The 20,923-nt window shown below is 34.8% G+C and overlaps 3 protein-coding genes across 3 annotated transcripts; 1 reads left to right on the forward strand and 2 right to left on the reverse strand.

Annotated features, from left to right (window-relative positions):
• Nucleotides 1-223: 223 nt before the first annotated feature.
• Nucleotides 224-2,541, forward strand: LOC130647622 (neuropeptide Y receptor type 4-like). The gene has a single exon (XM_057453554.1). The coding sequence runs from the start codon at nt 836-838 to the stop codon at nt 2,150-2,152; it is 1,317 nt and encodes a 438-aa protein (XP_057309537.1). The 5' UTR covers nt 224-835; the 3' UTR covers nt 2,153-2,541.
• A 153-nt stretch (nt 2,542-2,694) lies between these two features.
• On the reverse strand, nt 2,695-10,507 carry LOC130647623 (stromal cell-derived factor 2-like). The gene is made up of 7 exons (XM_057453555.1): nt 10,309-10,507; nt 6,748-6,854; nt 6,215-6,297; nt 5,518-5,657; nt 5,033-5,114; nt 4,132-4,234; nt 2,695-2,934 (listed from the first exon to the last, which is right to left on the reverse strand). The coding sequence occupies exons 1-7, from the start codon at nt 10,376-10,378 to the stop codon at nt 2,899-2,901; spliced, it is 621 nt and encodes a 206-aa protein (XP_057309538.1). The 5' UTR covers nt 10,379-10,507; the 3' UTR covers nt 2,695-2,898.
• Nucleotides 10,508-11,821: 1,314 nt separating this feature from the next.
• LOC130647625 (uncharacterized) lies at nt 11,822-19,068 on the reverse strand. Its single transcript, XM_057453558.1, has 4 exons — nt 18,792-19,068; nt 14,306-17,775; nt 14,016-14,188; nt 11,822-13,620 (listed from the first exon to the last, which is right to left on the reverse strand). The coding sequence occupies exons 2-3, from the start codon at nt 17,742-17,744 to the stop codon at nt 14,019-14,021; spliced, it is 3,609 nt and encodes a 1,202-aa protein (XP_057309541.1). The 5' UTR covers nt 17,745-17,775; nt 18,792-19,068; the 3' UTR covers nt 11,822-13,620; nt 14,016-14,018.
• Nucleotides 19,069-20,923: the final 1,855 nt, after the last annotated feature.

The raw sequence follows: 20,923 nt of genomic DNA on the forward strand, positions 1-20,923 counted from the left end.
TTTTATTGCAAGAAACATAATGCACCTTAATTTGGAGCTAAAATTATAAAATATTAAGAAAATTGAAAAAGTATATTGATAAATTTACAGATCTTATACTAGAAATCATTTAAAGAAAATCTTCTTTGGAGTCAAAAAAGCATAATGCATGTTTCTTATGAAAAAACAAAACAAAAAAATATGTAGCAAGCCTTCAAGGTTGCTAACGTTTAAAGTATCTGCCAATAATATGTGCGAGGTATAAAAGAAAAAAGAAAAAATCGAGAGTTTTATTTTCGCTTATAAATCTTTTTCCCTCCCAGGTAATTTCATTAATGATATACTACCGCCCTAAGGTGGTAACTAGGCCCTGGGAACAAAGTTCAGATATCACCTGCAAAGTGATTTTTATGTTATGTGGTCACTCTGTACTTTATAACAAAGCAACCTTGTTCCCATGATTTTTTTTGTCAATAAGCGCAGTGTTGATGAGGGACAAAAAGCCTTTCCGGGGGATAAGATTAACACAAAAGAAATTATTTCCTTTTTAAAAAAAACTTTTTTTTTAATTCTTTTTAAGCTTTTATTTGTTTTAGCATTTTTAATTTTTATTGTATACTTCTGTTTCAAAATAACATTGAATTTGTTACCAGTTAGGTGTTATCAAAACAAACAATAACTTCTTTTCCAGTCGCCTGTGAGATCCATTGTTGAATAATAATTGATTGCGAGAAAATAACAATAAAGGAATTGGTTACTACCTTGTTTTTCTTTTTTATATATAATTTTAATAAAATCCATATTGCGTCTAGTGGATGTTTTTTCATCTTCAGTTTTAACCTCAAAAGTTTTGATCATGTTCCGAAAGTTAATGTTATTGATGCGTTTCACGTTTATGGTTTTTTTAACGTTGTTTATATCCTCCTTGAAAGCAAACATTGGAGTTAACACTGCACATGAGAATTCAACAATGCGAAGAAATTTCACATCTCGTACAAATCGTCTAATCCCTTTTTCACTTGAGCCACAGAACAAATTCTGTGTAAATAGAGATAAGCTGAATACGTTTAGCTGTGTTCAACAGTCTTCTGTTCTTTCGTTAAAAGTTATTTGCGACCAGTTTGATCTACCGTTGCGAAATTGTTCCTGCCGTTCTTTCACTAACCTTTACGACTTGACGAAACCAATATGTAATGTGTCCGTACGGATTATGACTTATAATTATCATAAGAAGTTCTCACAAACGTATGCATCTGTTTCTATTATATCATCTGCGTGTGGTATTGTGGGTAATGCATTTGTAATCGTTCTAACTTTACGTAACCGAAGAAGAAAAATATTTCCTACATTCAAAAAATTAATAACGGTTTTGGCTACTTGCGATTTCGTGTTTGCCGTTACACAGTTAATGTATGTTATTCCAATGCTTTGGACGAACACGTGGTTGTATGGAGAGATTCTTTGCAAACTTCTGACATGTGCAGAAACACTAGGCGCAACACTCGCGATCGGTATAATAGTTATTATCAGTATTGAACGTTTTAAAAGCGTTACAGATCCTTACCAACAGAAATCTCGGTACTCGGTTAATAAGTACCTCGCCGTGAATATTTTTCTGAGCGTGGCTTATAGTTTACCCATATTGATGTACACACACGTGAACGAGTTTCAAATCTGCAGATGGAGCACACCGAAAGTGAATTCTAAGGCCTACCATACATTTAATTTTGTTTGCTACTTTTTGCTACCAATATCAGTCATATCAGTACTGTATTTTCGAATTTACGTAACGCTAAAACGTAACGCGAACGCCGTAAAGTTAAATACGCGAAGTATCGAACGAATTACGCGAAGAACGAAAGAAACACGTCGTAACGTGAATTTATTACTGGCTGTTGTTATCGCTTTTTTCACTCTGTTACTACCGAGACACATCATCATTTTATACTTTGAATACATGGGATGGCAAGACTATGTTCCAGGTTCGGCTATGTCTTTAGAAACATATTTTTATTTAATGTATTTTGCGTTTTTACCATATCCGCTACATGTAGCCATCAATCCTCTTATTTATACCTTCGCTACCATCAAGTGGAGAAAAAAAATTCAAGAGTTTTCGAAACAAGTCTTTGATATAAGCGAATGGAGCGCAACACTTCGAATTCAAAACTAACTTAAAAACGAACAATTAAAAATATTGACCCGAACTTTCATATTTTACAGAACAGAACATAGAAGACTTTATTGGTTGACAAGATATCTACGACTTAAAAAAGCAAAGTGATTATTTCATGGTAGTAAAATAACATCCAGTTAGCGTACATACTAGAAGAGATCACTGATTTCAACTTTTTGTGTCTTCAGTACTGTTTGTGTATCGTTTAGCGAGGTCGAGCTTCTATGAAATTTACCTTAGCAAATCTAATACTATTTTTAATTTTTCGTGGTTAGCTCTAACACTAGAAAAGAAAAATATGACTTTTAAGAATTTTTAGGTGATTAAGGAGATCAAGCAAAATCTAGTATTGCTGGCCAGCCTGCGTAAGTTGGCGCGGAAAAAACGACGATACGGAATACAATAAACTCTCTTTATGGAACATTGGACAAATTTTTCAATCCCGTGAAAGTTAGAGATTTAGAGATTCCACTATATGCTTTCAAAAACAAACAGGTTCGTACTCCATAGCGAATGTTCTAGCAGATAAAACACCAGTGTTTACAAAGTAACATATTTCACACACGAAATGATAAAACACACAAGTAAGTTATAACATTGATAATAAAAATGTAAAACAAAAAAAATCAGTAAAACTTTCCACGGCATTTCTCATCAAAAACAGTCAGTGCGTAGAAAATTACCAAATTCATCCTAAAAACTGACGTGAAAATACATAATACCAGCACTGATGTTTTTCTCTATTATTTCTTTGTGTTCTCCCTTACATATATGCCAGCCTAAAATATATGAAATCATTGATAAATTATTCGTTTGTTAAGACTACTAAAAGGCGTGAAGTGTGACGTGCAGTATTAACGATTAACGCAAAATCAGAACATTACTTTTCTTAACTCGTCCTTAATGCGATACAAAAATGACGAATGTAAAAAATCTCTACATTTCTCGTGCGATTTTAATTTTCGCGCATCTCTTTTGTATACCTAGGTGCATCTCCAACTAAAATTTTTTATTTTACATAAATTGATCGTTTTATTCAATATTCGCGCACCTTTTTAAAATAAATATTTGCGCACACAAAATTGTCGCACACCCAATTGTCGCAAAAAATAGCATTTTTTTTTTATGTGAACTCGAACTTTAAGATGCGAAATTGATGGAAATAAGTTCGAAATCTTTCGCGTCTGTGTTAAAAATGCGTCTAGAATGAAACTACAGTTAACTTCCGGTAACTCGAACCTGCAATGGTCTGAGGCAAATAGTTCGACTTTACTTCCAGGTAAACAAAATCCCGTTAAGTCGAATTTAGTTTAACTAAATTTTTTATAAGAAAGTATTAACAAAAGTTCAAGGGACCTAGGAAAATGTTTTGAGATAATGAAAGTTTGACTTATCCGGTGCTGTGATTTTATTCGTCACACACCCAGAGTTATAGCTTAACAAAGGCAGAAAAATTCTCCATTTTTGTCGCCTCGTAGTTAAGCTATAGAGGGCAGTAAGCTTTACTGCGCGAAATTTCTACAGAAATCATTCGAAAAATGTGTTACGCAAACAATAAGAATAGAATTTCAGAAGATTTCATATACACAAAACGTGAAAAGAGTCCCCCCCCCCCTGTGATGTTTTTCTACGAAACTGAATTGTTAAAAACATAAAATATCCAGACAAAATATTCTCCCTCTAGTGAACCTCAAATTTAACCCTTGAATGTGTCTACTGAAGTTGTAGTGAGTGAAGTCATATGTGGTGTTTCCACATAAAATAAAAATTAGTTCGCGAAAAAACAAATTTTTGAAATGCTGAATTTTTCTGCAAAATTTCTTATGGTTAATCACGGTTGGCGTTCTACTATGTTCCTGGTTACTTAGGGTTCTGAGGACAAGCCAAAATAAATATTTTCACTAGCATTCACAAATACCAAAAAAACAAAGGATATGCCACAAAAATAATTTCAGAGAAAAAAACAGCGTTTTTACCTGAGCCAACCAGATATTACTTGCATCTTCATTATGATAAGCGCATATTTCATGTTGTCCCGCAATAGGTCTGCCATATTGATCTGACGATGCGTGAAGGTATCTAAATAAAAACGTTTTCACGAATTAAATTTTAATTTTACTACAAGTTTTAGTTATGAACACGAGATTTTCAGGTGGTCGTCATAAGAGAAACCTTTTGACACAATTTATAACTCATTGATTAACAAAATCGAAATGTAGTCTCGAACGTTTTTGTAAAAATACTTTGTTTAACATCAACATAGAAATAATTAATTAGATAAGGAGGAGTGCACAACGCACTCCTAATTATTTGCGGTTCGTCTCCTACGTTTGACTTTCTGCTTACGTTGTGTTTATAATCATTGTCTTCCTTTATATTATGCTAACGCCTGTTCGACTTTACCTAACTTCTATAACTTCCTTATATTGTACTCCATGGGTTCGCCCGTCTTTGAAATTCAGCAGCAAAGTGGATAAAAATATATCGCATTTGCTATTTTGTATATGTAGGACAGTTTTTTTTTAACGCAGAGACAAAATATAGGTAATTTTAATATAGAGATTCTAATCAGAAATTTTCCTAGTTTGGATTTTTTTTTTTGGAAAATCTGGGGATATATATTCGTCTTGCCATAAACAGGGTCTGTTTTTTTGTTTGTTTGTTTTTTCATCAGATGCTTTACCTGATTGGAGAATTAAAACCATACATTAAAACTGTCCCCAGTTCAAATTCAGACAAACTTTTGCGAAAGCCCAAAAATTTATGAAAAACTTGCAAACGACCATCTAAGAAAAACCGCTCCTTGTGTAACACAGATATTGCATTTTGAGTAGTCATATTCTTACGCCATTAAAATATAAACCTAAATTTTTTTACCTGCTTGTGTCAGAGTGTTTAAATCGAACTTTATCATCTCTTGCCCAATACTTGCCACTGCATTTCACTTCCCAATTGTCGCCTACACAAAGGTGAAAAAAATTAGTGTTTCCATGGTAACCAAAGAAAGCAACTATATATTTGAACTCTCTCATGAACACAGATATGTAAATTATGAGTGGTAAAGAATAAAATTTGTGTAAAGATAAATTGGGCATATTTCCCAATGCATTTTAATCAAATTGTGAAATTTAAATTAATGCGAAAATTTAGATGGCTCATACCTATCACTCAGTAAAAATCCCTGAAAGTTGCTAGAAAGAAAAAAAACAGAAAGTCTCAAATGAACCTAGACACTTGTTTATATTATTCTCCGTGACAGCTATTTCTGTTAATTCTGAGTTATCTCGAAATTATCGGTTTCCAGTTCTTTACCCATAATTTTTCTTCAAAGAAACAATTAGAATACACAAACAATTTCATACCTGTGTCACCTGACCCATCCTCTCCAAACGCACTCACTTCTTGATTGTGAGAGATAGGACTTTGAAATAAATGACTATGTAAATTTCTCTTAGTTGCAAGATGTTGTAGTTGTATTACGTCACCACATTTAACTGGTGTTCTAAAAAAAATCAAATTTGAAAAATAAATTTGCTAGAAAAAATAAAAACGGGTTGAAAAAAGACTATCTCCAACATTTAGTTGTGTATAGTCTGATGACCACAAGTTTCTTAATGCAGGAAATACTTCACTTATAAAATATCATTAACTTTTCCAAACTTGTTTATTTTTTTTTAATTAATACTATGGACTGTTATTTTTAACAAATTTGCCAGACCTTTTATTTTTCTAAAATTGTAGGTTCAGGGATTAAACATAAGAAAAAAACAAACACTCAAAACATATAAAAACCATTCTGTATTCTAGGTTTTGACCAAATTTTAGGAAGAAATGAACTGTTAATCACAAATTTCCTGACATAATATATGGTTACTATTTTGTCAAAAGGATAAAAAAAGGGTCCTTTAATTTTGGATTCTTATAGACTTATAGTCTCTTAGCCCACACAGTGTGCCATCTCCCCAATTTTTCTCACATGGCTTGAGTTAAACCAGGCTATTCTCTGAGACAAAGTGCGAGAGTTATAACCACTAAACTACGGCGCCATAAGACACATACCCTCTAGTACAATGTTGCTTGTGTTTTCCTTTAACCACCCAGTAGCTGTTGTGATCATCTGCTGATGAAGAACCAGTCACTGACTAAAAATGACATTATAACATGAAGGTATTAAGCATTTTCTATAATTTTAGAATACTTTTCTTTAAAAATAGCTAAAAATAGCTGCAAAAAAACAGGCACACAAAATTGCGTGTAATTAAAAGAACAGGCAATTCAGAAAAGATTTTTTCACAGGTTAACAACTAGTTTACCCCTAAATTTATGTAATACATCTTTGTATATATTTTGTATAGTTCTAACAGTTAACACAAAAAAGGAAGTAATTATAAAATCCAAAACATTTAAAAGTGTTTTATTTCTATTTAATAAATAAGAATTTTGCTACCTTCAAAATTGTACAATTAAACAAGTCAGTCAGTATAGAAAGGCTATTATGCATGAATGTGCTAGCTTAGTAAAACGACACTAAAGCAGGACATTCTTTACAGAAAGTGAAACTAAATATCTGCATGGTTAGGTAACTAACTAACCTGCTGTCCACTACCACTTCCATATTTCACATCATGTGAATGTAGACGAATTCCTTGTCGTTGATTATATAGTTTTACAATAGAACCACAAGTGACATGACTAAAATCTAAGAAAATATAAAGTATAATTTAGGTGTGCAGGAAAATCATCTTCAATTATTCATAAACTAGTTGATAAGCACCATTTAGAATTATCCCTATAATAATAGTCGTTGTCTGTTTGTTTGTCTGTTACGGAAACACGAAATGCGATATATAATTAAATGTAATTCAAAGGTACTGTTAAGGCTAAGCTCGTGTTCTGAATGTCAGCATAACAACATTTAATACTTTATGAGAAAAAATTACTGCGCAAGAAAATATTGTGAAAGAAAAAATTGCAGAATTTAAGATTGCAAATTTGGTCAGAATTTCCAACCTTTTCTTCCGCAATTTCTAGCTAAGAAGAGCAATTCGCAATCTTATCTTCATCAATTCCTAGAAAAAGTACGCAAATTCGCAATCTTTTCTTCCTCAATTAACAGAAAAATAAAATTTACAACCTAATTTTGTTAATTTCCAAGAAAAACACGAGTTATTTCTGTTGGTTTTTCTATATAAAGAAAACTGCTCAATTATTTGCATTGATGCAAATAATTACAATCTTTGCATGCAATCTTTATTTCCACAATTTAGAATTTTTTCAACTATAAATTTACAATCTTTAATTCCGCAATCTTTTCTTGTGCAAACTTTTCTTTCTTTTAACGGAACCCAAGGTATAAAATGATGTTGAACTTATATTATAGCAATAAAAAGTTAGTTAATAATCCTTTTTAAATTTTTTAAAAAACTCTTTTCATTCTCAGGATATTATCATTTACAAGTTTCAGATTAAATTTTACTGCATAATTAGATGTCATATTTAAGTAATAGCAAATTTGACATTTTCTGTCATTGGTAGTTTTACACCTGTTAGAGGATGTGCATTCAAACTTTATCAATGAATAGATATTGTTAAGGTAAATTAATTAACATAAAAATTTTTCCCACAATGACATTTCTTTGCTCGATCTAGGCCTCTGAACTTTTGGCTGTGTAATTTCCTGACCTACCACCTTAGGTTTTTTGTGTCATTAGTGGATCGTAACAATTTTTATTGGTGACTTAAGTTCACCAGATTAGATTTTGATTCTTAATAGTTTCCTTGTAAATTGCCGTTTTCTGGTTTTAAAGCATTTTACTTCCCCATTACTAATTCCCAATCATATGAATCATTTAGTTAATAAATTTGAACACAATAAGCGAGAGAGCCAAAAGAAAATACACCGAACTTAACACCAGTCAGGGAAAACTGCTAAATATAGGATCCTGTAATTTTTCAAAACTAGCACAAATACACTATAGCAAAATACATCAGGTTTGAGCCGAGTTTTTCTTACTTTTCAATTCACAATTCCTTTTATTTTTTTAAAAATTAAATGAAACATTTTTTTAAATGCTTTTCTTTGCTTTCAAATAAACCAGGAAATAAATTTATTAGTAAGAAAGTGGTACAGCAAATGTCCTATGTGGTATGGATCCATATTGGTTATGACACAAAACTACCCTGAAAAATCTCTATAAAATCCTTATAATAGGGAAAATATAATAACTCTTGTTAGGGATTATTCTTAGAACTAAAACTTACAACACAACTTTGCTCAACTCAAACTCAACTCAAGTAGAATCCTTCTATATGTTTTGGGCGTGATTAAAAAAATAATTTTCAGACAATTTTTTAGAACTTTTTAAGCAAGCAATGTAAAAACCAATGATTGCAGTGAAATGTTTTGATTTTGCGTCGAGAACAATGGACATGCGCGCACACGTGCACAGGCAAAAATTATAAACAACAGACTGTGACAATCGAAATTAATAAGTGTACTGTCTGGTCTTAAACAGAGAAGATGATAGTTGAGAAAAACAATTCCAATTCATTTTCAACCTTACATTCCTAAAAATCATTAAATTAGCATAAAAATTCAATTTAGCCAATGTGTTCCTTCTTTGCTTGCCTGTCAGGATACGCGCACATATATGGAACTTTGTAAAGATCTGCAACTCAGCTATTTTCCACTGCTCTCCAAACAATAACGTCAGTTAGGGCTTGCATTAAAAAGATCGATAAGGTATCCTACATTTGCTGATTTGTCCCGAGTGTAACTAGCTATGTTCTGTTTATAAACAGGACGACCGGATTATGTACGCATGGACCGATTATGTGTTTATTGCCTTGATTATGTCGTAGAAACTGGATAATAAATGCTGATATAATAGCAGGCATTGATATAATAGCAGATTGGCATTTTTTTTTAACTTTTGTGAGTAAAACATGACAAATTATTGTTCCAGAATGATGGGTTTCTCTGCAAGATAGAACACCATTGAAAACTAGGAATGGCAAAAAGAAAAAATCTCAACGTATTTTTCTCTGCAAGACAAAACACTATCCAACACTAGGCATAGCAAAAAAAAATCTTGACATAAATTGAAAATCCCCAAATTTAGTTTCCACGAAATTTCGCTTCATGAAAACAACAACTTTGCCACTAGGGGTATTTGCTTGTCACGAATGATATAAAAGCCTGTCTGCCCCCATTATGTTTGTTCTGTACGTGAGAAATAATATAAAAGTGTTGTACATAAACCGGCCTGCTCTGATTGTGTTCCTTTTTTAAGTAACAAATGATATTAGACTGTCGCACATAAACCGGTTCTAAAAGGCCACCATAAAAAATATGTTGTGTTCACATCCTAGAGATACCACAAAAATGAGTCGATCAGGCGGTCGGGTGTATTTTTTCCCAGAATTTTCAGATCAGAGCAAGCAAATTTGTTCCCAGGACCAAGACAGTATAGCGCCACTCGACATCGTTCGAAGACCATTTTTCGTCGCCATGTTAACTGTCAGTAGCCACAGGAACGCCCTAAAGGGATTAATTTTTACCACAAATAATTTTTGTGAGTTTTTGTCAATTTTGCATAAATTAGTTCTGACGAAAAAAATTTTCTTTTTGAAAAATATCTTGGAAATTTTTTCCCGGTCTTTTTCCGACTTACCGACTCTGGTTTTTATTACCAAAAGTGAGTCGGTCGGAGGACGCAAACACAACATATTTTTGATGATGTGTCCTAAGTGCCAAGTATTATTTTTAACTGCCAGACATAAAAATCGGCCTGTCCGGATTATAATGCCTTATGTTTTTTGCGCCCTGTTTTTAAACGGAGCAAGCTGCCATACATGATGCAGGCAGCGTACATAATCTGAGCAGAGCAGCTACATGTAGCAAGGCAAACTTACAGCACTTTAATCCAAGTGGGAGCCTTGTTGTGCAACACGAATTTGGCTATCAGGTAATAAAAAAACAGCACTGAGCATATATAGCTAGTTGGCTATATAAGGGTATGGTGTTTTAGTAGGTAATTTACTGAAATGTTTGCAGACTTTGGTAGCTAGAGCACCACCATGTAGGATTTTTTTTCTGATTTCTTTACTCATTCTTTTAAGAAGGCTGAAGAAGAGATTTAAAAAGTCTTTACCTTTATTTTTACAATGAACACTGTAAATAAAAAACTGTGCTAGGAAAGCGGTAAAATATACACTCCACATTTCAACACTTGAAAAAATTGAGCTGGATACCAAGCAAATATTTGTTAGTGTACACAGCACAGCGTCTATTTAAATTCGAATTTCCTTCTCGGGAAAACACTGTTATGACATGACGCTCGACCATTGGTTGCCTCATTCACCAATAAACAAGTTCAGATCACCGTGACCGAGAGCCCGGGATAAAATTTTCGCGTGGATTAAAATTCGCGGTTTTCGCGAATTAGGTAAATGGATTGATGATGGTGGCTTTTTATTTACAAATCTTTGTTTGTCTCTATATATTTGAAAATCAAATTTAAAATTTATTATCAGCTGAACAAATTGAACTGGCGAAAATAAAGTAGTCGCGAAAAACTTTAAAAATAGCTAAATTTCGTAATTGAATCCTCGCAATTAGCTTTTTTTAATTTTGCAAAATTATGCCTACTTAAAGTATCTCTTATCAACCGAAGAATCCAAAAAGTCACAGAATTATGGTGCGTAAAACACAAATCTAATTCGTGCAATGAAAAACGCAACTTCGCGAAATTACTGCAAAATTATGTCCACGCGAAAATTAATTCACTTTAAGGTATCTTTATCAATTCAAATTAAAAAAGTCACAGAACGCGTAGAAGAAAATATAAAATACAAATAAATTTAGGACAAGTCTGTATCGTGCAATTTTTACAACTTTGAATTGAAATTCTAACCTTACTTGTGTGTACATTCGAACATGTTGTAAATTGTTACTTGTACCGCGCTATATGCGACGGTAATATTACAGCACATAGATACTATAAAGACTCAACAATAGAAATTATAGTAGTCCTACATGCGGGATTATTAGAGAGGCAGGATTATTTTTCTAACCCTTGCCAAAAAGGCGGGTTTACTAGAAAAAGGCGAGAATAGAGATGCGGGAAAAGTAGTTGGTAATCGGGTCTGTCAATTTGATGTTTCAAACAAAGAATAGAGAGAACATTACACGCAACTTTTCTCTTCTTTCGTTTTGGGAAAAAATGTTTTGTCAGGTGCAGTAAAGTTACTACCCAAGCACAACTTCAACAACTTTACCATGGCGGAATGACCATCCCTACCTAGTATATACTTCGGCTTAAATTTACTGCTTTTGAAAATTGCTTAATTTCCATTCTCAACCCAAAAGCTCTTTGAGATAAACCTCGATCCCAGGGCCTGTATCGTTTTTTGATATGAGAGGACATACGCGTTTCAACTTCATATAAAAAAAACGCTACAGGCCCCGGGTTCGAGGTTGGAGATAATCGCAAAAGTGGAAACAAGGTAAGGCGTGATGGTAACAACAACTGCGCTCCAGGTAGTTTTCCTGTGCATCCAACTGGCGCAACGCCTCTCTGTCAGCGCCTCCTGGGCGTGAAAACATAGGTAACAAGGCAGACATAGTAACAAAAAAAGGAACTAACACAAAAGACATATTCCATATTTGCTCATTTACAATATTTTCAAAGTTATTTCCATAATTCGGTTAAAGAAAGTCCAATGTAACCCAGGCCTAAGCATTAGCACACAAGGTGTAGAATTAGGATCGAGAAAACTAAGGTCAGGAAAAATTGAAAGTGGGGTGAAGTGTTGACAACAGTGAATTATTTCCACAAAAAAAAGATTAAAAAATAAGAAAATTAACTCGATGGAGAGTTGTTTTTGTTGTCATTGTGATTATGATGCGCGTGCGTGTGCATTTTGTTTCATTATATTCATATATATCTACAAATTATAAGAAAATAAAATTTACAGCACAATCAAAAAAAAATCTTTCACCCTAAAATATTTCTTTTCTATAAAAGCAAGCACATACATCACAATGGCTGGGTGTAAACGTACACTAGCGCAAGAAACAAGCGAAAGACATATTCCCACTACCTTCACGACGGCCCGAAATTAACGGCGCCTTTATTAACGGAACTCCCAGGTTATGTTGGTAAATTACCGCCACCTCGGGCCGGCGAAAAACTACCGTCATTTAGGGCCGGCATATAACCAATGCCATTACGAGCCGCCATGAAGAGTTAAAACATCCAGCTGAATAACAACACACGAAAAAAGAATAATAAATAATCGTATAATAATTGCACAAAAAATTTCTTAGACAGGCTAGTATACACTACGACAAACATTCTTTGACACAGAGGCAAACCATAGCAGCTTTGGTAAGAAGTAACGTAAAAAAAGAAAAGGCATAGTGTACACATAGCCACAACAATAATTTCTCATTAAATCAGGTACACATCACTATGAAAATCAGAATAAATGTTATTCTACAAAAAAAATCGTTAAAACATTTTTAAAAAACTTTTCCATTTAATATCTCTAGTAAAATAAATAACTGCTTACGCAGTAACTTCGGGAAATAAATTAAAAATGGTGCACAATGGCGGGAAAGAAATTAAAAAATTGTGTACAATGGCGTGGAATAAATTAAAAATGGTGCACAATAGCGGGAAAGAAATTAAAAAATTGTGTACAATGGCGTGGAATAAATTAAAAATGGTGCACAATAGCGGGAAAGAAATTAAAAAATTGTGTACAATGGCGTGGAATAAATTAAAAATGGTGTACAATGACGGGAATTAGAGCTTACAAAGAGACCAGTAAAAAAGCAGGGAATGTGCCATGTTCTTTCATAGTAAAATAAGTTATGAAAAAAAAACTTTTGAGAAGTTAGCTTCAGCTTTGGTGAACAAAAATGGTAAATATATATATATAAAATATAAAATAATTACGTATAAGAAAAACGAAATGGAAAAATTGTATATTGACTTAAATATAGCATAAGTAGAAACTAACAAGCGATTACCACTCGGTGAACTAATACCCCGCATGTATTTACATCGTATAAAAAACATTTAATACGAAAAAGAAAAAAAAATACTCATCATTTAATCAAAGAAAATTAAAAAAAAATTATTTCATAAAAGACTGACTGAGCAAGGCAGATTAAGTAAAGTAAAGCAGTTTGGATAAAAATACAAAAATCTTGACAGTACTTGAATGTGATTTAAAACAAACAAACAAACAAACAAACAAAGAACACACTAGCAATATGGAACACTAAAAAAATTAACACAAACATGGCGCAAAATAAAATCTCCTTTTTCTATTTTTGTAAGAAATATAACACAGCCTGTTTCTTGAAAAATAATCACACCACTCTTATAGCGACGCAACAAGGTCTGTTTCGGTAAAGACAACAAGATAGCGAGAACGCAACCTCGTTTACATTTCTAAAAACAAAAAAATTAACATAAATCATAGACTGTTTAACAAAACACCTGTATCCACGTAACTAGGAACTTATCAACTGTTTGCAGTTTAAAGTACGAGGTTTATTGTTTTGATGCGCCAATTTTTTGAAAAAGACAAAACAATTTCTATTATCTTAATTATCAATAAAATTTAACGTTACAGACGCAGACAGATCATGCAATCGCCTGTTGAAGGACGACAAGGAAAGCAAAAATCGCTCAGTTGTACAAGGATTTGATTACCCGAAATCCTGATCGCGTGAACTACTCGGTCAATTTCTAATTAGGTTTACCCCAGGGGACAAATCTGTTATCATGAATTGACATCGGCATAATAAATTGTACCCCTCCCCTTTTAAGGTATTACATCTTACCTGCTACTCTGCTTGCGTCGACCTCCTGTCTAATATCTCCAATAGTTCCTGCACCTCTTTTACAAGCGCCTTTCTGGCATTTCGCAACTCGTCATTGCTGTTGGCTGGTACTTTATCAAGTAAAAGTAACTGCTGAGTAAGCATTTCTTCTAAATATTTGTATTCATGATCGCCTGACAAGAAAATGGACACCAAGATTTAATATGGAAGAAGCGTAAAAAAAGGCCCATTCACCTTTACAAAAAGTGAAGAACAAGAAAGAAATTCTAAAACCAGATGTGTTTGTATACCTTTTTTCCCTTTAAATTTAACAACATCGTCCACGAAAGACGAGATATCCTCTGCAATCTTTCGCAAACGTTGAAAGGGCGTTTGTTGCTTCCCTTGTGTACGCGGTGTAGGATTATCTGCAGGTCTTTGGTCTTTTCTTGGTGGTTGTCCGGCAGACGAAGGAGCGAATTGACCGGGGTTAGGAAACGAACCACCACCCGGCATAATTACTATAGGTTGTGATGGAATGTGCCGTTGCTGTCCATTGACTCGAGGTTGGTAACCAGGCTGATTAATAGGGAGTCCTGTTACGGGAAACACAGCACCATCCTTTGGCATATAAGGCATGCGTGGTTGTGCTTGTTGTGGTTGCGACATATATTGAGGATTAAGCTGTGGATCATAGTTTAATTGTCGTGGTGGTGGATAATTAGACTGATACTGCTGCATCATTGGAGGTTGCTGCTGTCTTTGATTCTGCAAACTATGATTTGGATACGCCTGAGGCTCGACCTTTATTTCTTTCTGTTCCTGCAGGAATTCTTGTGCTATGTCTTGCTCCAAACGCAGGTTAGCCACATATTCACTTTGAATCTCTCTAAGCTGTTGCTGAAGTTGCGCTTGTCGAACTCTTTGCACGTATTGTTGCTGCATCATCTTCTGCTGGTGTTCCAGTTCCTGGTCAGATAATTGACCCACATTATCAACTGGCGGAACTTGTTGGTAGTTTCGTGAACTGCTTGGTGCGTATTGCTGCAACGGCGGGTTGGTGGTTGGAGGCGTAGATTGTGCTGTTGGATAATTCTTTTCAGGATCATTGTTGACTATCTGTGTTGAAGAAGTTTGTTGTGATACATTGGGTTTTTGCTGCGGAAGTAACTCAGCGTTAGGTGCACCAGATGACCTAGGCATTGATTGAGGAGATGGAGGAATATTGTAACTGGATGACACATTTGGATTTGACACTTGTTGAGCTGGCGACGCAACTGTTGTATTTTTATTTTGCACCACAGGTTGTGGTTGTGAATAATGTGCTAACGGAGATGTTTGCTGTTTTGCTATTACTTGAGGAGGGCTTCTGTATTGCGCGGCTGATCCATTAGAAACAGTATTTGGGTACATATGGGTTAATTGTGGTGGTGGTAATTGATTGGTATACTGTTCTTGTGCTTGTGATTGGCTTGAGTTGTTAGAACTTGTTGATACTGCTGGATAAGGAGGGGGCTGTTTAGATGTAGGGTGTTTGTCATCATATGTAATTCTTGTTACAGCTGTATTAGGCGATGCAACTTTGTTGTCATAGGACTGTTGCTGCTGCTGTTGCTGCTGTGTCTGTGACGTTGGAGGTTGTTGCCGCTGAGACTGTTCTGGTACTGGTTGGGGCACTTGCGGCACTTGTTGGTAATATGCTGCTTGTGCAGGACCTGCTTCAGACATCTCCACTGTACCAGAACGAATTCTTCTTTCTGGTGGACATTGATTTTGATCATTTGTTGTACATTGTTGATTATCCAACATTTCAACTGTACCTGCACGGCTTCGTTGGCCAGTAACACTAAGTTGTCCTGAAGATGCGTACCTTGGTGTATTAGGAGGTGGCATGGGCTTTGCAAAGGAATTATCAGTTCTGGTGGCAGGGAGTACCGAATCAACCATTTCAACTGTACCAGAACGTATTCGTTGGGTTGTGTAGGTAGTCTGTGGTTGTTGCAGTTGATTTACAGTGGATCCATGTACATTTTGTGTGTATTGAGCTGAAGTCATGGATGGTGGTGGCATAGAAGGTGGTGGCATAGAAGGAGGAGGCATAGAAGTTTGTTGCGATTGAGTTGGGTAAGTACTGGCGCCTTGTTTATTGTTGTTCTCGGTTTTTGCTACAGGGCTTCGAGGTGGCACTGGTGGTGGTTCCATTTCAACAGTTTCGGAACGTGGTCGTGGACTGTTTAACGACATTTCATGTATCTGCAGCTGGTTTGACGGAGAATCAAGCTTATAAACTTCATTTGAGATTTGACGAGCTGGTGCTTGGCGCCTCTGCAATGGCGGGGTAGCTTGAGGGGTTTTAAACATAACTGGGGATGACTGGACAGGTAATGGACTACCCTGAGGAGAATCAAGAATAGTTGATCTGTAACCAGCGTATGGAGATGTATCTCCTTGTTGCAGATTTGGGTTCTGCATCTGTGGAGGTAGTAAGTCATTGGAAGGATTAATGTTTTGCTTACTAGGAAGCTGTGGCATCATTTGGTTATATTGATTTGAAGGATAGTTGTTATGTTGAGGTGGATACAATGGCTGTTGCTGGGATTGGTACTGTTCATACTGAGAAAGCGATTGAACATCTTGTTGGAGATTTTGGTTACCTTCACCAGGATAATACGTGTTGGTGAGGTCTGGTGGGTATGCAGATGAATTGGGCTGACTTTTCGCATAATACATCTGTTGTTGTTGCTGATTATTGTAATTATTTGTAATGTAATCAGGATTTGGATACTGGTGTATAACACCTGTATCAAGTTTTACTGTGTAGTCAGATAAATCAACTCCTGGATTTAAATTTAACAAATCACGATAACCGTCAGCAGGCAGGGGTGGAGCATACTGCGTTTGGTAAGGCATGTTATTACCCTGGTACATATTTTTTTGAGCGTTTAATGTTTGACTAAGTCCAGGGTCTGAATTACTTTTTGGAAGATAGTTTTGATTGATTTGCGCAGGTGGTGTCGACAACAATCTCTGTTGGGGAGAATACTGTGATGTTGCATAAGGTGACGAGGAATATGGAGAAGTCGAATACGACGAGGGTGAATAGGTTGCTGGTAAATAAGCTTGTTGATGGTTCGAGATTTGAATGTTGCTTTGCGGGGAATTATACCCAGCTGAATTTGATACTGCAACGTTATTCATGTTTTGAATGGGTAAAGGGTTGCTTTGATTGGGAGCTGTCATGAAGGCAGTTCTTTGTTGTTGTTGTTTTTGCTGCTGTGGTTGTTGCTTCAAGTGTGTTGTGATTATTTGGCTTGGTGATTGTGTTTGCTGATAGTTGTTATTCTGCAACTGATATTGACTATAATTGTCCCTGTACCTAGGCGTGTTAATCGTATGCAACTGGTTATAGTTTAAACGAGGCTCTAACACTTGTGGTGAACTTTGTTGTTGCTGATACGGCTGTCGAGGCTCTGACACTTGGGGTAAACTTTGTTGTAGCTGATACGGCTGTCTTGGCAAGTAATGTTGCTGCAGCTGCCTTCCTTGCTGATGGTGCTGTTGCTGCAATTTACTGTAATTTAGTACTGGTTGTCTGTAATAATTTGTGACTGTTTCTTCTGCGATTCTTGGTAAATACCCAATTTTTCTGTCTTGTGGCTGATGATTTATGTTTTGAAATTGATTGGTAGTAAAAGTATTAAAATGATCTCCACCTAATACTGAATTTGAAAGGTAGCGGCTGTTATCCATAACATGACTATTCCACTACATAAAAAGACTTCTAAATTAAAAATATATAATAAATAGTTAGAAAATCAACAAACACTGTTGTAGGCTACCCTAAAGGTGGAAATTCTTTTTTGCAGTTTAAATTTCTCCAAGTTTTTACTTTTGTAAAATCAAAAAAAATTACTATATATACATAAAAACACAGAAGTTTTCAGCATGCTAAACAATCTCCAAAACTATGTATCAATACATGTTGTGAAATTTTCTGTTGCTATGTGTATTTTCCCCTGTAATTACTTGATTTGAAAAGTAAAATTTTTAAAAGCAATAAAAAGTGATCAAAAATCACTATTGTTATTATTTGCAGAATCTTTATTGCATGATGATGCTAAAGATTTTATTATGTGCGTTATCTAAACACTTGAGTTTAAAATGTTTTAAGAGAAAAAAAATTGTCAGGGTTTTGAGGAGGCACAAAATAATCTTTAAAAACTGTTGCTCAGAGCAAAAACCCAGGCATCCAAATGTAAAGGATCACACAAAAAAATATAGATAGGGTCTAGAAAATTAAATTATTAATTTTGTATTGTTTTTTTTTAGCACTTGTTAGCATTTTGACTGCTTTAATGCAGACAGATACACACATTTTGAAGGTCAGTTTGTGTGAAAAGCAAAAACTATAAATTTTTAAATTACATATTTGTTTATTTTGTTTGGTATCATTAGCTTGAATTGTTTTTAAAAAGTAAAAAAAACAAAACATATTTATGAAAATAGGATCTCTCTGTTATTTCTACATTACAAAGCATGAGCATGTTTTCAAACTTGCTCTTTAAAAAAATCAAGTTGCACAAAAATTAGTTCTCATTTTTTTTTGGTAATTTTTTATAGGAAAATAACGATATTTAAGGAACCAAGTGGTATTATTGGTGAAATAGTGATGGACTGACCGTGTTTTCACCAACATCAACAAAAGTTTTACAAAATGGAAACCTGAACAAAATCCTGTATTATTTCTTGACACTGAGCACTGAAAAAAATATGAAATAGAGATAAGAAAGTACATACACATCTCTTCTTCACTTCTCAAGCATTGTAATAATAATTCATATAGAATCTAAAATAACAAATGTGACATTTCATTCTTCAGAAAAAAACTCCACTAAATCTTATGGCAGCAAATAAACCACAAACAACTACCACAGATTTGTTGTATAAAAACAATTTACCACAAAATTGAAAATATTTTTATCTAAGAGATAATTAAATATTAAATGGGGTGCAAATAAACATTCAGAAAAGAAATGTTAAATCACGCAGTGGATTGCAATAGTGTTCATGGTCATTCTGAATAAATTGTAGTGGCCAAAAATTCTGAAAAATTAATGCCATTTTTTATGTTTATTTTTTGATATAAAATATATGCTTGAAAAATTCATTATTAAAAATTTAAAGGGTTCCAACTGTATTCTTTTGAAAAGTAAACAGATGTGTATTGGTCATTAGGTTAATTTTTGCCCCATAACACACACTAATTTAATTGTAAAATAGCATAAATATCTTTCATCATCATCATCATCATTCTCGGCTTAACGTCCGTTTTCCATGCTAGCATGGGTTGGACGGGGTATATTAATGACCCTCTTCCAATCTGATCTAGACTGTGTTAGATCTAAACTCAACTTCCTCTCTATCAAGTCTGTCCTTATAACCTCCTGCCAAGTCTTTCTCGGTCTGCCTCTGGGCTTTGCCCCAGGAACTATCAAGTCTCTACACTTTCTTACCCAATTATCCTCCTCCATTCTTTCCAAGTGCCCCAGCCAATTCAATCTTTTTATCTGGATAACATCTTTAATTCTACAGAGACTTAGCCTGCTTCTTAGCTCATCTGAACTCTTTCTGTCTCTCAGACTGGCATTACACATCCACCTAACCATTCTCATATCATTCCTTTCTAAACGGTCAAGATCTTCCTGCTTCACTGCCCATGTCTCACTACCGTACAACATAACACTTCTTACACAGGCCTCATACAACCTACCTTTTACCTCAATTGACAGGACTCTGCTAGTCAATAAAGGAAGTAACTCTCTAAACTTTTTCCAAGCAGAACCTATCCTGCAAGTAACACTTCTTCCAACACCCCCTTCACTGCCCAACATATCACCTAAGTAACAGAAGTTCTTAACTATCTCTAACGAGCCACTGTTGTACATCATTAAAGCTGGAAATACTTCATTCTCTATAATCTCACCTTTGCAACGCTTGCATACAAACTGTATGCCAGCTCTTAACCTTCCACTAATACTACTGCACTTCTTATGTACCCAATGCTTGCAAGTCTGACAAAAAATTGAGTTACTACCAACCCCTTTCCTGCAAACTCCACAAGGCCACTTTCCAACTACAAGGTCACACTTGGCTGCAATGCTACTTATCATGACTTTAGACTTTGCTGTGTTTACCTTCAGCCCTTTTTCTTCTAGTCCTTTCTTCCACTTCTCAAACTTTTTAACTAATTCTTCCATCGACTCTGCTATGAGAACCAAATCATCTGCATACAATAACTCCCATGGGCAACCTGTTCTGAACTCCATCGACAGCGCTTCTAAGACTAGAATAAACAACAAAGGACTAAGTACAGAACCCTGATGTACACCAACATTTACACTAAATTCATCACTAAGTGAATCGTTAATCCTGACACGACTTCTAGCATTGCTGTACATAGACTGAACCATCGTAACTAGCCACTCATCCACACCTAATTTTCTCATAGCCAACCAAATAACTTTACGTGGCACTCTATCAAAAGCTTTCTCTAAATCTACAAAGGCAAAATAGAGATTCTTTTTCTTTCCTAAATACTTTTCCTGAAGCTGTCTGAGTAAAAATATTGCATCTGTAGTGCCACGCCCTGGAACAAAACCAAATTGCATCTTATCTATATCAATTCTTTCTCTAAGTAACTTATCAATCACTCTTTCAATAACTTTCATTACTTGATCAACCAACTTCAAACCTCTATAGTTACCCCTTTCTAATGCATCACCCTTGCCCTTGAAACAATTCACTATTACACTCGACTGCCACTCACTCGGAATAGCACCATCCTTTATAATCTGGTTAGCAAGACTTGTAATAAGCTTAACTCCAATATATCCAGATGCTTTTACCATCTCTGCAACAATACCTGATAC

Source organism: Hydractinia symbiolongicarpus, chromosome 6 (genome assembly GCF_029227915.1).
Source record: "Hydractinia symbiolongicarpus strain clone_291-10 chromosome 6, HSymV2.1, whole genome shotgun sequence".
In the NCBI taxonomy this organism is placed as follows: Eukaryota; Metazoa; Cnidaria; class Hydrozoa; order Anthoathecata; family Hydractiniidae; genus Hydractinia; species Hydractinia symbiolongicarpus.

Coding starts and splice junctions, on each gene's coding strand:
- LOC130647622 (XM_057453554.1), top strand. CDS start 836: ATGTTCCGAAAGTTAATGTTATTGATGCGTTTCACGTTTATGGTTTTT.
- LOC130647623 (XM_057453555.1), bottom strand. CDS start 10,378: ATGTGGAGTGTATATTTTACCGCTTTCCTAGCACAGTTTTTTATTTAC. Junction 5,658..6,214: donor AAGCAACATTGTACTAGAGG/GTATGTGTCTTA, acceptor GATTTTTTTTAG/AACACCAGTTAAATGTGGTG. Junction 4,235..5,032: donor AAACACTCTGACACAAGCAG/GTAAAAAAATTT, acceptor GTTTTTATTTAG/ATACCTTCACGCATCGTCAG.
- LOC130647625 (XM_057453558.1), bottom strand. CDS start 17,744: ATGGATAACAGCCGCTACCTTTCAAATTCAGTATTAGGTGGAGATCAT. Junction 14,189..14,305: donor TAAATTTAAAGGGAAAAAAG/GTATACAAACAC, acceptor TTTTCTTGTCAG/GCGATCATGAATACAAATAT.